The sequence below is a fragment of the Rhinatrema bivittatum genome, chromosome 3 (assembly GCF_901001135.1).
Source record: "Rhinatrema bivittatum chromosome 3, aRhiBiv1.1, whole genome shotgun sequence".
Taxonomy (NCBI): domain Eukaryota; kingdom Metazoa; phylum Chordata; class Amphibia; order Gymnophiona; family Rhinatrematidae; genus Rhinatrema; species Rhinatrema bivittatum.
In genome coordinates, this window is record NC_042617.1 from 486,114,555 (window position 1) to 486,130,220 (window position 15,666).

The window sequence follows — 15,666 nt, forward strand, 5'->3', positions numbered from 1 at the left end:
TTTTTCTTCCGACCTTCTGCAGCAGGGCACCCGGAGTTTTCGGTTGTTGGCCTTGAGACCCAGCAATTCATTCAGAATTCCAGAGTCTCCGGGCCAAATCTGGAGAGTTCCCAGGAATGGCTACCATATGATTTAGATATTAGATTTAGCCCTTGTTCCTTGGACCAGCAGGGCCTGGGATACTGTAGAGGCAGTGTTCATAGCTCCCAGAAATAGAGCCAGAAGACTACCAGTGCATCAGTCTAGGTTTGCCCTTCTTAATCTTTGGTGCTCGCCATCCCCCCCAGCCTCATGCCTTACTAGGCCTGATCATTATTCTCATCCCTCCTCTCTCCACCCATGACCAGTGACGGAAGCAGACAGGTCTTCACTTACTTAACCACCTACCCCGTTCCTTAAACTGAACCTTCTCTCAGGCCCAGTCCTCTTCATCACCCTCTGGACCCAATCTTTACCCTGAACCCACCTCCCAGAATGAGATCAAACTGCCTTCTGCTACTGAAGGCTGAATGCTTTTGTGGTTCAATCCATGCTTGATACAGGGCCTTGTTGCCCAGGCAGTTAAAATAGTGAAAACATTTGTTTTTCAGGAGCGGCAGTCAGCAGGAGGTAGATAGGGCACTGCTTTCTTCCTGCCAACGGAGAGCAAGGTTGAGTAAATATTAGGGCCAGGAAAGGAGTTAAAGACTGAGCCACTGATGAGAATAAGGATTGGGGTCAGAAGTGGGGACCCATCTACCACTCTAGTAAGAGACAGCATGGACCTTGCTGCACAGGAAAAATCTAGTCTAAGCCTACTGATCACACAAACCTTTTTTAGAGAACCACATAACTGGAAATTTAATGTTATTTAGTTTCGGACATGGGAAATAATACAATACCTATAGAACCTGAATGTAATCTGCTTTGAAATTTCAAAAGGCAGAGTATACATTTTGGGGGACCTCCTGACCCCCACAAGACTTGCCAAAAGTCCCTGGTGGTCCAGCAGGGGTCCGGGAGCGACCTCCTGCACTCGGGCCATCGGCTGCCAGTATTCAAAATGGCGCCGATAGCCTTTGCCCTTACTATGTCACAGGGGCTACCGGTGCCATTGGTTGGCCCCTGTGACATAGTGAGGGCAAAGGCTATCGGCACCATTTTGAATACTGGCAATGACGGCCCGAGTGCAGGAGGTTGCTCCTGGATCCCCGCTGGACCACCAGGGACTTCTAGCAAGTCTTGTAGGGGTCAGGAGGGTCCCCCAAGCCTTGCCAAAAGTCCCTGGTGGTCCAGCGGGGGTCCAGGAGCGATCTCCTGCACTCGGGGCATCAGCTGCCAGTAATCAAAATGGCGCCGATAGCCTTTGCCCTCACTATGTGTAAGATGGCTGGCACCAGCCATCCATTGCTCCTACCATGTGACAGGGGCTGACCAATGACACCGGTAGCCCCTGTGACATAGTAAGTGCAAAGGCTATCGGCGCCATTTTGATTACTGGCGGCCGACGGCTCGAGTGCAGGAGTTCGCTCCCGGGCCAAGATGGCACCAGCCATCCATTGCTCCTACCATGTGACAAGGGCCGACCAATGGCGCTATTTTGAATACCAGCAGCCGACGGCGTGAGTGCAGGAAATGGCTCTGGAACCCCCCGCTGGACCACCAGGGAGTTTTGGTAAGTCTTGGGGGGGTCAGGAGGGCGGGGGTTTGTTTAAATTCACTCCTTTAGATGGCCGAATAATTCGGTGAAGATTTGTTGTATTCGTGGGGAATCGCGATACATTTCACTTCCCCACAAATAAAACTAATATGGCCCTATACGTTGCGGATTACCAATAAGTTGGAAACGAATGCACAGCCCTACAACTTTATAACGCGTGCGGCAATGCGTGCATGTTATAAAATACGATATCCGCACGCACATGTGTGCCTGATTTTATAATCGGGCTGCTGCCTCATATGTGTATGCCAATTAAGGAGCGGACTGGGAGGGAGCTTCCCTAACCTTAACCCTACCCTTCCTCCCTTTTCCCCCTCTCCTCCCCACCCCCTAAACTACCCCTAACTAACCCCTTTTCTTAATTTCAATACTTACTGCTCCTCCGAAACAGAAGTATCTTCCATGCGCCGGCCAGCTGCCAGCATGTGCTTTCCTGGGACAGCATCTAATGCCACTGTCCCAGGGTGCCCTGACCCACCTCTCCCTACCCAGACCATGCACCCCGGCCCAAGCTTTTCACTTAGCCCGGCACTTCTGTGTGTAACGAAGGTTACGTGCATGGCCGGGCCCTTTCCAAAATGCACGTGGCGCGTGCAGGGCTCGGCCATGCAAGTAAACTATGTTTTTTATGTACGTGAGAATCTTACAATTTGGACGATAATTAAGGCTTCTGATTTTAGGTTTTAACTATTAAATCCAAATGCAAAAAAAAAAGGTGTTTATTAAATAAATATCAGAAAAACACAATTTCCCCTAGTATACTCTCTCACCCCTCTCCTTTATCTACACTGGATCCTCCACTTTGATTTTGTGCCTGTCCTATGCAAATGACTCCTCAGCTGCACAAATGAATGTATTGGATTCAATGAGAAAAAGTACCCAACAATAGTCCCCTGCACCATGAAAACGCCGATAAACACGGATATTTGTACTCAGAAAATAAACACCTTCTTTTAGGGTCATTAAGCAAAATGTGTTATGGCATTAACACACACGATAACACATTAACGCATGTGAATGCATGCGATAATCATGTTACCGCATAGCGCGAATGCAAATTTTTTGAAGGGGCAGGTTTAGGGAGGGGTTTGGGTGGGATTAATTAAAATGAGGGGCAATATTACACCATGCAATAGCAAACGCATGCTATCGCAAGGTTTTAATGCCAGAAATAACTACACTTTTATTTTTGGTATTAAGCTGTGTGATATGCCTGAAATGGCCATAACACAATTTGCGTTAAAGATTGCAAATTGCATTTTGGCCATTTCTGGGCTTGGGGAGGGGAGAGGGAGAGGGAGTGGAGTGGAGTGGAGTGTAGAGAGAGAGAGAGAGTCTCTGGGGAGGCCTTCACAGTATTCAACTATTTATATCTCTATAGGAGGGCCAGCTATTAGCTATTAGCTGGCCCTCCTATAGAGATCTAAATAGTTGAGCTAGCCCTCCTATAGAGATATAAATAGTTGACTACTATAAATGCCTTATAAATAGGCTCACTCTCTCTCTCTCTCTCTCTCACTCACCCCGAGATACTACCTATGTGAAATGCAGTACGGTAATTCTAAAATTACCATAAACACGCCCCTTTTTCTCACTGCGTGCGTTATCCATGCGTTATTATAGCATTTTGATGAATCTAGAGGTTTACAATTTATAAACACCTAAAATCAGAAACCCTCGATAGAGAGGATAACTTTAAAACAAGCTCATGCATGCCCTTAAACGCGCCTAGTGGGCGCAAGTGCACCTATGCATGAATTTTGTATCGTTCATGCAAGTGTGTGCACATTATATAAAATATACCTAATTTTAAGCATTTACACAAGGAAATGTTGATTGCATACTTTCCTTAGCACTTGTTAGCTGTTACGCCTGCAAGTCAGCGTATTGTGTAACATGTGCGCATAAAGGAAATTACCAGTTTTACCAATTAGTCCACCGGTTTGCCCTGTCTATCTCTAGGCTTATAAAATCCACTTGGCGTGCACTGGCCCAACTTGTGTGTGTACCTCCCAGTTTTGGCATGCGCAGAGCTTTTAAAATTCGCCTTTAAGTGCGTAAATGTTGGGCCCGCCCCAGAGTATATTTTTAAATTCACTTTTTAATGTACAAATATTTAACTGTGTAAAAGAGCAACACTGTGTACCAGGAGCCAGATGCAAGTTTTGAACTCCTAGCTGCCATTAGAGGTTTGGGGTAGTACAGGTAGGGTGGGACGTTTAGGGTGGACTTGGCAGGAGGACAAGGAAGGAACAGGATGTCATAATGCTACAGGCCTTCCATTAATCCATCTTTGGACTTTTTTTTTGGGGGGGGGGGCAGGAGAGGAAAGTAGCTGATTATTTTTTACATGTAGACCTGGGGTTTTTTTGTTTGCTAAGCTACATGATCGCAGATAAATTAACATACATTAATTGAGAAATAAATCATGTCATTTTATCATAACACAGCTTAGCAAGTAGGCCCCTTTGAGAGAGAGAGAATGCAAACTTGTGTTCTGGACAACTATGGCTTTTCAGCCTTCAGTCTTTGACAAAAATGTTTTGTCAACAATAGTGTGGAACTACTGCTAGTAAATGAAATGGAGAACAGCAGAGCATACATAAAACTGAATAAATGTTTTTAATACTTTTTCTAGGGATTTTTCATCCTTGTCTTTGGAACACTTTGGGATAGAAAGGTAAGAATATGTGAACTCTCTTAAATTTCAAATAATATTGAAGAGAAAAAAAACAATTACTGAGTTTGGGGTCTAAATCCAGCATCCGTCAACTAGCCTGAGGAAGCAATAGTTAGTTATAGTCTGCTTGTTTAAGTCAAGTGCTCTTCGCCCAACTGAAGAGCAAAAGGAACATTTTAATTTAAAGCTGTGTGTTCCCAGATGAGCACAGCAGAAATATTTATAGGATTTTTTTAAAAATAAAAAATAGCAGCAGATCAAAGTGATCTGAGTGTAGGCCTACAATACAAATCAGATGGTACTACAAGTAAAAATAAGCTTGAAGAGTTGCTGCAGGAAGGAATAGCTTTATATTGTGGCAGGGGACAGCCCAGCATCCTTTTTGTGGCTTTAACCCTGGCAGTTGCACTGCTGTCCTACCACAGACAGAGGGAGAAATGCACCCTGTCCATCCCAGAATCCACAGAGAAGGGAGAACCAAGTCATCCTCACATCAGGCTATGACTGTCAGATAACTCTGTCCTATGCTCAGAGTAGATATAATCCCCTTTTCCTAATTCTCTAACCCAATAAACTGCTCTGTGACTTTTTTCTATAGTTCTAACCACAGGTACATTTGAAATGTAACCACTTGTTGGGTAGGTGAGTTCCAATCCCTGCCTGAGTTACTGGATTCCTTAGTGGTATGATCAAGCAGATGGTGTAGTGGGTCTTCCAAGCTGATTCTCTACTCTGAATAGGACTGGCCTGCCCTTCTGCAAATGTTAGAGATCACAGTATCTATGTAGGAATCCCACACGTGAACATTTCAGTTGTTTAGTTACCTCCTTGACATACACCGAGCCATTTCAGGCTGCTCATTTCAGGCACAAGAGTTGAGGGTTCCAAGCAGGGTTCTTTATTGCAAGAAAAAGACAAAAGGTAGATATTGCAGGTATTATTGCTCCAGAAGGGAAAATCAAAACATCAATATTTTCCTTACCAGATAACCTAGAAGCTTGAGAAAAAAAAGTCTCCACTCACTGATTTGTGTACTAACTGAAATCTTTAATGTAATCAAACTTCTTTTATTGTAATAATCTGATAAACAGTATTTTTAGGTGTGGATAAATCTGTTTCCTCCATTTCATATTCAAGAACCAAACAGTCAGGATCCCTTTGCTTATCTAATACAAGATCTCTACAAGACAGGTTTTGGGAGCTCCTTTGACTATTAGGATTCCTCTTGCTACCTGAACTCCAATGGCAGGACTTCTTCTTCTTCAGTTTCTGTACCATGGGCGTACAGACTCCTCTTCTCATCCAGTGGTGTAGTACCCTGTTGACACTGATGCACACTGACTGGCAGAGTCAGAACAAAACCACCTTCTCCCTTAAACAAAATCACAGCTTTCAGCTGCATGGTTTCCACATCCCACTGGACTTTTCTCACCCCAGCTAGGATTTTTTTCCTCCATAAAAATAATCCCTAAGGTCAAGAGCTATCATCCATACACGGGAAACTCTCACACCTTCTCCTGTTAATGATATTAGGACTTTAGAGAAAAACAAATAGAAATGGAAATCTTCAGATTTACTTACCCCTACTTTCCAAAATAATAGAGGGGGGAAAAACCCCAACAAACCCGTGTGCTAGGTCTGCAGCTGCTCACCTGCACACAATAGTAATTGTTGTCTGTGCCATCCTGCTTCAGATTGCAGAGTGGGAGAAAGAGTGATCTCTCTCTTCACTGCTACATCATAGAACTCTTTCTAGAAAACTCTAAAGAAACAAGGTTCAGTAACAATTTAGTTCTGTATGCAATTTAATTTTAATTTAATTTAATTGCCTTGATTTAAATGTAATTATAGTTAGTCAACCTTCTGCTTACAATAATAAAGAAAAACAGACTAAATGTTCTTGCTCATTACTACTTTCTTTGAAAAACCTAGGTACGAGAAGCATTGCTGAAGAAGTTTAGACTGTCAAGATGGCCTTCTCAGCAAACAAAGGTAACTCTATTTCTATGTGAAATCTGTATTTTACCTTTGCCACTATAGAAAGATGCTACAAACGAAGACCTATTCAGAAACAGTTTCCAGTTCTGTAGACTTCAATTTATAGCAATTTTGTTCTTAAATCACAATTTTGTTGTCTCTTCCTAATCTCCTGATTTGCTACAAAAATACTCAGAATGCTTCTTCTCAGTGTTATGACCACCGGCCGCGGCCGTCCGCAGCAGGGTCAACGCATGTCATGTCATGCCTGGCTTTCTATCTCTGGTGCTCTTGTGGCGGTGGCCAGTCTCCACCGCTGCGTTCCTCCCAACTCCCTGCACTCCACGTGGTGGCCAGGATGCCACAGACCAGTGATCTGATCCTGGGCCTCTCTAGGCGCACGTGCTATCTGCCCTTTCTTTAAAGAGCCTATGGCGGGAACACCAGGGGCATCTCCAGCTGATGACATCACTGACCCGGGATATTTAAGCCTTGGCAGCGAGTCTATCCATTTCCTTTTGTGCCATACTCTTCCATGGACCAGTTGTTCCTGCCATCAGATCTCCGCTTCTCCTTCTGGGTTTCCACCTCAGTTCTTCCTTCTCTGTAGACCCTGGCTCAGCACTACTCCATCTGGACTCTCTCCCAGCACTTCCCGCTTCTCAGGGCCAGGCTCAGCACAACCTTATCTGTGTTACCGTCAGAAAAGAGGCCCCAGACAACTGGTCCGAAAAGAAAGACTTTTATTGCATGCAAGACACAGCTGAGAACAATGACTCAGAAATCTGCGTGCCCCTCCCCTTCAGGAGCTGGCTTTTATACATTCCACATTTCTTATCTTTTACACATGCGTTCTACACATTGCTGAGCAAGCATATCCCGGCTGAGAGGCTACTGACCCCCTCCCTAGACACCCTGGAACTTTCGTGAAACTTCTCCCATGTTCTGCAGGAGAGGCTGCCGGGACTTGCAGTTCTGGAAAGGAATTCACGAGTCTGTAGTAATACTGTCCTGCACATAATACATTCATTGTTCTAATCTAGCAGACTTGACAGGCAGTGAAAGCTTATCAGAGAATAAGAACAGCGAAGCCAAAAATGAAAACGTGCTGACAGAGAGTTTCCCAATGTCCTAACTACAGCTGTATTGCAGACTGTAAGTAAATCCGTCATGAAGCAGGGAATTCTGGTACATGAAGTCCTGCTGGTAGGAATTTCAGGTTGTCCTTTGTCAGGGTGGAGTCTCCGCCCACTACATCTGGACTTTACCTCAATGCCTCCCGTTCCGTGGGCCCTGGCTCAGCACTACTCCATCAGGACTCTCTCCCAGTGCTTCCCGCTCCTTGGGGTCAGGCTCAGCGCAACTTTATCCAGACTCACCCTCAGCGCTTCCCGCTCCACAGGCCCTGGCTCAGCGCTATTCCATCTGGACTCTCTCTCAGCACTTCCCGCTCCTCGGGGCCAGGCCCAGCGCAACGCAACCCAGACTTTCTCTCAGCAGCCCCCGCTCCTCAGGGTCAGACTCAGCCCTACTCTACTTGTGAGTCCCAAGCCACAGTGCTCGTTGACGCTTGGAACCTCCATTGTGTTTCTCATTGAGGACCTTGCTACAGTGCCTTCTTCTTCAGGAGTTGGCTCAGTGCAGCACTTCACCAGACTGTGTCTCAGCGATCTGCTCTTCGGGGCACCCATCTGTGCTACTACAACAGAAGGCCTTAGCACCAGCTTGCTGTGTCCCAGGCAGTACCTCTGCGCTGCTACTTTCCAGGCACCTGCTACAGCGGGATCACCGCTCTTGCCCTTATCCTACGGGTTACGGTTTGTGTCTCTGCATCTGCATCTCCTCTCCTGAAGGCCACTCCCGCCTGGTTCGGCTCCATTCCTTTCAGAGCTGCAGTGGCCTTGCGCTCACTGAGACACGTTCTCCTCATGCCTCCCAGAGTGCTCCTGTCTCAAACTGTGCTTTATCTCTCTGACACCCTCTGCACTCACTCGCCTACTCTCACTGGGACGAGCCACCCAGGGGCGCTCCTAAGTCCTGTCGGCCCTGGCTTCCAAGGGCTCAACCTGCGGGGAATGAGGGTCAGCACAGGTGAAGTTCCTATGCGCCTCCCAATGGTGGGGACCTGTGGAGGCTCAACCCCTCAGGTAGCAACAACGCCACCTCGGGCCAAGGGTCCACAATTCCTAACACACAGATTAAGAAAAGGTGTCTATGACGGTGAATCAGGGTTCCCTACTTATGAAGGTACAATCTTTTTTTTTCATATCAGTTCCTAAAACTCTACTAGTGCTACTACTGAATTTGATTTCAAGAAAACAAGATCTGCCTGCATGGAAGCCTCAGCTATCCCTGACAATCTTAGAGCTCATCAGGAATTGAAGGGTCAGGGATGACTTCAGACTATCTGTTGAACAAGCTACCAAGTTGCACATAATTTGTGAGGCTTTTCAACTTCTTATCAAATTCCATGACACTATTAGTAGGAAAACGGACTCCTGTCATGGTGATCACCTCCAAATCTTAGCAAATCCAGAATGTCTACAAACGGGAAATCAGTTTTCAGTTTGGTCTTGTTGTACCTGTGCATTTATTCCTCCACATGCCAACATGGAAAAATACTCTTTTCTTTCCACGCTGCATGCTCAAAATTCATTTTAAAATGAAATTTCTTTTATTTTAATTATTTATGGTAATGCAAAACCACAAAGCAAGTACATATAAAAAATGACAGTCCAAAATAAGTAGAAAATCTAGCTTCAAGCAGATATTTTACCGCAGCAGATATCATAGCATTATTAATTTTTGACAATTGAGCAAAAATAGCTGCCTTGATAAATCACAAATAACACAAACGCATTCATATCTACCCTGAGAGTAACATATCTAGAGCCAAATTAAAGCCACTTTACAAATATTGTACATCTTGCAGTTTCTCACAAATGTGAATCGGTGAAACATTATATTAACATTCCCATGCTTTACGAAATCCCTTAGCTACTTTCCTTTGCACTTAAATAACACTAAGCGTTCTAATTGCATCAGACATTTCTAGTTGCCCTAATATGTTAGGCAGTAAAACCTTCTTAATCTAAAACTTCAATATACAGAACCTGGCCATCAGAATAGAAATCTTTACATATTTCATTAACCTGAGTAGTCGGGCAACTCGTCGCCTGTCCACCTCCCCTCTCCACCCCTATACCTCCATATCCCAATGAATCACACATAAACGTATACACTCATGTCATAAAATGGCCGCACCCATAAGCACGAGCCGGCATATGCATGTTTGTAAGTTACTGTCATATAGTTTTGGGGCATACACATTATAAAACACATGCGCTTTTTTAAGATGGGTATGCCCCAAATGTATATAGTCATATTTGTTTTTCTTTTGGTCACTATTTTAAGCCAATTTTTGTTGTTATAAAGTGCTACAAACCACCACAAATTGACCCTCTGGATCAGTAATTTTCTTCTCAATTCAAAAAGGGAAATCTTTATGGAGAAGAATAATCACCACCCTCACCGTTGCCTACTAGAACAGAAAGAGAAAACACAATGACTTCTTGTGTTCTACATCTATAAGATATATTTCTTGCAGGAACACTATTGGAGCTTTTTACTTTTGAAACAAACAAGAGATTTTCTTCTTAATAGGCAAATCAACACCATCTACATTAAGAGAAAAAATACCTCACCTAGGTCATTACAAAGGGACGGTAACATTGAAACAGGCGTGTGGGTGCAAGTGTGCATGCGTTTGCCAGCTCGCGCCCAGGTATGCAGCCATTTTATAACATATGCACGTATATGCCCGCATGCTATAAAATGGGCTGAATGTACACACGTGTGAGCAATTGTCCATGGGTGCATGCCTGTGTGCGCAAATGCCGCTTCTACCATTAAGTGGGGGGATTTTAAAAGCCACGCATGCCGACACAATTGACCATTTTCCCAGTTCGTTTCCAGTTCGGCCAGTTAAGGGATAGGACTTCTAAACCCCCCAGGTTTAATAGCTTCCCTTCTCCCGTTAGCCCTGACCCTTAAAACCCTGCTGGCATGCCTAGATTTTTTTATTTTATGACTTCCACACAATCCATAGCAGAAGTAAAGTGATGTGCTAGAGAACCCCGGTGCGCGCTTGTGCGCGTAAATATTGACGCGCTAGTTTCATTGAGAAATCCACCCCTTTTTTGAGAAAATATTTTGTGCAAGTAGCAGGAGACAAGCGCATACACAGGCACCTTTTAAAATTCACTTGGCGCGCTCCAGCCTAACTTATGCGTGTGTCTCCTGGTTTTGGCACACACTGGATTTTTAAAATTCATCTTTAAGAATTTAGATGCTTATGTCCAATACTGATAACCTGCCAAAAACAAGCTTTCCATATTTTCATAGACCTGGATATTCCCTGGCCTATACACCTCAGCCTCAAAATGTTACCTGTAGAAACAACAAATTAACAATCAAAAACATGGCAATTGTTTGTTTTTTTTAATTCTCTGTTTATTAATTTTCAAAAATTTACAAGACATACAATCTTGAAAAGCAAAAGAGCATAGTTCAAAAGTATATAAACAATAAGTAACATAATCATTAAGTATTTATAACTAGCTCCATTAAGTCCACTATTCAGGATCCACCAGATGGCTAAAAGGAAATGAAATCATAATATTAACAAGGAAAAAGTATTAGAGCTAGACAACTGTGGGTTCTAAATTAAAGACAGATATCATCCTACTAATGGAGAGTCAGGAGGAGCGGCCTCACCAACCTCAGATTGAAGCAGTGGTTTATCACATAGGAAACTGGAAAGTTAAGAAATTTATGGAAAGTGTGCACAATGAAGCAAGGTAATGTAAATATTTGTTTTTGTTTTCTAATAAGAGTGAGAAATGAGAAATTGGCAAATAAGGGTCAACAGGTAGTTGCGGTCTCTGATTACTGCCGGATTTGCCGGAGGGTCGCTGTCTATTGGGAAAATAGATATTAAAGAGAGTCTGGAGAGTGGGCAGCTAATGCCATTGCTGCCTCCGTCTCCAAGGACGATTCACCCGATTTTGCCATCTGCCGGATGTGAGCATCCATCGGCCCCAAAGGTGGGGGATCCAGAGGAACTGCAGGGTAAGCTCTTTCCTTCGCCCGCACCTAGCTTGATGGACACTCTACCTGGGCAACAACAAGCTAGGTGGAGAGAACGTTGCCCAAATCTCTTCTTGGAGTGAGTTTCCTCACTCCGACGGCCAGCAAATCTTCACTAGAGACCACTGTTCTTTCCGTACGTCTCATGTTGAATGTGAAAGTGGCCCCCAACCCCCTACGCTCATACCTAATCCCCACCTCGAGTTACTAGGTGGCCCTCCCATAGGGCTACAAATACCTGTCTAGGGCATAGGCACTATAGCAAGTCTCTCTCTCTCTCTCTCTCTCTCTCTCTCTCTCTCTCTCTCTCTCTCTCTCTCTCTCTCTCTCTCTCTCTCTCTCTCTTCTCTCTCGCTCCCTCTCTCTCTCTCTCTCTCTCTCTAGCTGTTTGGAATTGTCATGGACTGCAATAACCCTTTACTGACCTGTAACACAAATGAAAGTGTTGGAGCTGTGCTAATGCTGTTTTGTGGCACATGATAACTGTTTCCTGTTTTACATATACTCCGCCCCCTGAATATAAAATTGCATATTTATCTCCCACGATAACACCTTGGAAAATGACCCCCTTAGTTCTTTATTGCAGATAAACAAATAACTGCTTTCTCGAAAGTAGTGGCCTCTGACAAAACCATTGGAATAAAAAACTGGATATCGTTCATGTAGATTCTATAATTCACCCCCAGGCTTGCTAAAAATCTGCAGAGTGGAACCATGTAAATATTAAAAAGGGTTGCAGATAAGGCAGAACTATTGGTGCATCACAATCTCTTACAAAATGGAGGCACTCAGCCTAATATAACTATTCAGCTATTATTGCAACAGAGAAAAAAAATACACTGGTCTCATCAAATTTAAAAAAATCATCATGAAAACTTTAGTTTAAAACACAGCCAGCTAAAAAGTTCCAAAGAACAAAAATTACAAGAATTTCTCACTCTTATTAGAAAACCAAAAAAATATTTACACTACCTTGCTTCAAATTGGAATATTTGATCTTTCAATTGAAGCAATATCTCTTTTCCTAAGCCTTGTAGGAAATAGGAGATTAACTTTATCCCTTTGGGATGTAAATTAAAGCAGATAGGAGTTATTGTTGTTATGTCCGTCGGTCGCAGACAGCAGCCACCGCACTTACTTACATCCTGCACCGTTCTTCAGCCCTCCGGGGTCTGCGCGTGGCACAGGCCAATCTCTACTGCCGCGTTCCCCATGGCTCCTCGTGGCAGCCGAGATGCCCTGCCAGCTACGTCATCTCTGGGCCTTCCTAGGTGCACGCGCGCACCACCGGGCCCTCCTTTGAAGCCTCTTCGGTGGGAATCTCGGGGGCATTCCTACTTGATGATGTCATCGGATCAAGGTACTTAAGCTCCACCTTCACCCTCAGCTAGCGACTTGGCAACAAGTTCCGTACATCTCTACTAGCTCCTGTTCCGTGTTCCTGTGGTTACGCTATTGGACTCAATTGGACTTTGGACTCTGTCTGGTACCCGCTCCTCAGGGGCCAGTGGGCGCTCTCACGGGGACCTCATATTCTGGCCTCCCCTGCTCCTCGGGCTGGCCCTGTGCTTCCTGAAGTCCTACTCTGCAAGGCTTCCTGCTCCTCAGGGCTGCCCCCTGGAACACCTTTACCACTCAGGAGTTTACTCTAACGTTTTCCCGCTCCTCGGGGCTGTGCCAACGTGCTGTGTTGGACTGTCCGCGCTACCCCCGCTCCTCGGGGCTGTGTCCTCCTATTTCTCAAGAGACTCTCAGCACTGTCCCGCTCCTCGGGACAGTGTCCTTGTGCTTTACTGTGACTGTCCGCACCTCCCTGCTCCTCGGGGTTGCACTTAAGTGCTACTGGACTACCAGCACCTCCCCACTCCTCAGGGCTGTGCTTCTCTATCATATTGAGACTGTCTGTGCTCCCCACTCCTTGGGTTCTACCTACGTCATCATCAGAGACTGGACTCAGGCTTCCCTGCTCCACGGGTTAGCCTGCATCACTACAGCTGCACCTCCCTCGCTCTGCAGCTCCGCCCCTCGGGGGTGTCTCTCCGCTATCCCTCCTGCACGCCAGTCTCCAGCCTCCCACTCTACAGCCTGCCTGGTGCCATCCACTTCGGGGGGCCTCAGTCAGCCTGCTTGTCTACTGGGGAATTCCTCCTGACTCCTTGGGACTTTTCCACAGTCTCACCCAGAGCTCCCTGCCGTGCCTGACCTTGCCTGCCGACAGTATGGGCCTGTGGGGCTCCTCCCCACAGGCTCCTCCCCACAGGTGGTAACAACTCATACCTCGGGCCAAGGGTCCACATACTCACAAACCATAACAATTGTCTTATGACTTTCAGATATCTTCGCTGAATAATCATTAAACAGCAACAATTTCTTACCATTATAGTCAAGTGAACCTTTCTTCTTGTGTGCTATCAACACTTTAACTTCATCAGCATAATTCAAAACTCTCACTATTAAAAGCCTTCTGCACACCAGAGATTTTGTTAAATTTCATCTCCAATGATAGACCCAAAGTCTCTAGCAGCCAGATCTAAACTAACTGTAAAAGTTCTTGAACTTTCACTATTTTAGGAATGCCACTTATACACAAGTTATTTCTTCTCCCAAACTTCTTTTGATCTTCTATTATATCCAAGAGCATAGCATTTTCTTTTATTTATTTAGTTTGCACTGGTTGCCCATTAAATTTAGGGTGAAATATACAATACTGTCACTAATCCATTCATTAATACATGATTCAGACTCAACCTGGCTTTGTACTTCATTGCGGTTATATAAACCAACTAGAAATCTTAGATCTACTTCTAAGTATCTACTTGATATTCCTACGGTTAGGTTGGCCAGACTCAATATAACCAGAGAGAGAGCATTTTCGGTGGCGGGACCCATACTTTGGAATTCGCTTCCAAATACACTAAGGTTAATCACTGATCACAAAGAATTTAAGAATGTACTAAAAACTTATTTATTTATGATGGCCTTTGCAGGACTTGTAGAAACGAATCCATCTCTTTAAAGACTCTTATATTATTAACGGTTGTTCAGTTAACATACATAATGCTTTCAATAGCTTACTCAGGTTTAGCCAAACCATGTGAAAACAGTGGTTATTGTTTTTCCTCTACTTCAGACTTTCTTGTTTTTTATAAAATTAGTATAATTATGTTAAAGAATTAGGGATTATAAACATACATTGTATTTTGTTTCTATCTATTACTTTACTTTCTCTATTTGCATTTTATTTTATTTGTTTGTTTTTACATATTTGTTTTTGTTTAATTATCACTTTATTTTATTTTATATTTTTATTGGAAGTTGTAAACCGTCTTGGTCAGACTTGTCTGTGAAAGTCGGTATAGAAATGCTATTAAATAAAATAAAATAAATAATGCTGCAAGTTGAATCGTAAATTGATCTGTCAGTTCCTGAGAAGTGACAAAGTCACCTATAAAACCCCTCTCGAATCTCATCCCTCAACAACAGTAATTTACTTAGTCTGTCTTCTAAAACTTCAGATAGTCTTTGTAATTTCCGTAATGATATCTTCTTTAATGGCCATCAGAGTATTCAGCTTCGGATGCCATCTTGATTTCCAGGCTTTTTACTGCTTATTGCCCGCAAACTTTTCATCAATCTTAACTCTTGCATACCTTTTCCTTCAGAATGAGCACACTCCAAAAAAATTACACATTGGAGATCTCACCTATGCCAAGCCAGTTCTGTCACAGGATGCAAAATACAGCAGATATAGGGGTAGATTTTTAAAAACGGCGCGTTTGCGTACTTTTGTTCGCGCTCCAGGCGCAAACAAAAGTACGCTGGATTTTAGTAGATATGCGCATAGCCGCGCGTATCTGCTAAAATCCAGGATTGGCGCGCGCAAGGCTGCTGATTTTGGGCAGCCGGCGCGCGCCGAGCCGCGCAGCCTGCCTCCGTTCCCTCCGAGGCCGCTCCGAAATCAGAGCGGCCTCGGAGGGAACTCTCTTTCGCCCTCCCCTCACCTTCCCCTTCCTTCCTCTACCTAACCCACCCCCCCCCCCCCGGCCCTATCTAAACCCCCTCTACCTTTGCCCGGGGATTTACGCCTTCCGGAGGGAGAAGTAAATCCCCGCGCACCAGCGGGCCGCAAGCGCGCCGAGACGCGACCTGGGGGCAGTTCCGG

The 15,666-nt window shown here is 44.5% G+C and overlaps 1 protein-coding gene across 1 annotated transcript in view; it reads left to right on the forward strand.

Moving 5' to 3' along the window:
• Positions 1 to 15,666, forward strand: part of LOC115088627 (adhesion G protein-coupled receptor F5-like) — a 192,747-nt gene that overhangs the window by 172,431 nt on the left and 4,650 nt on the right. The window contains exons 17-18 of the mRNA XM_029596887.1: positions 4,338 to 4,379; positions 6,312 to 6,371. Coding sequence (XP_029452747.1) covers positions 4,338 to 4,379; positions 6,312 to 6,371 — 102 coding nt within the window. The remainder of the gene's footprint in view (positions 1 to 4,337; positions 4,380 to 6,311; positions 6,372 to 15,666) is intronic.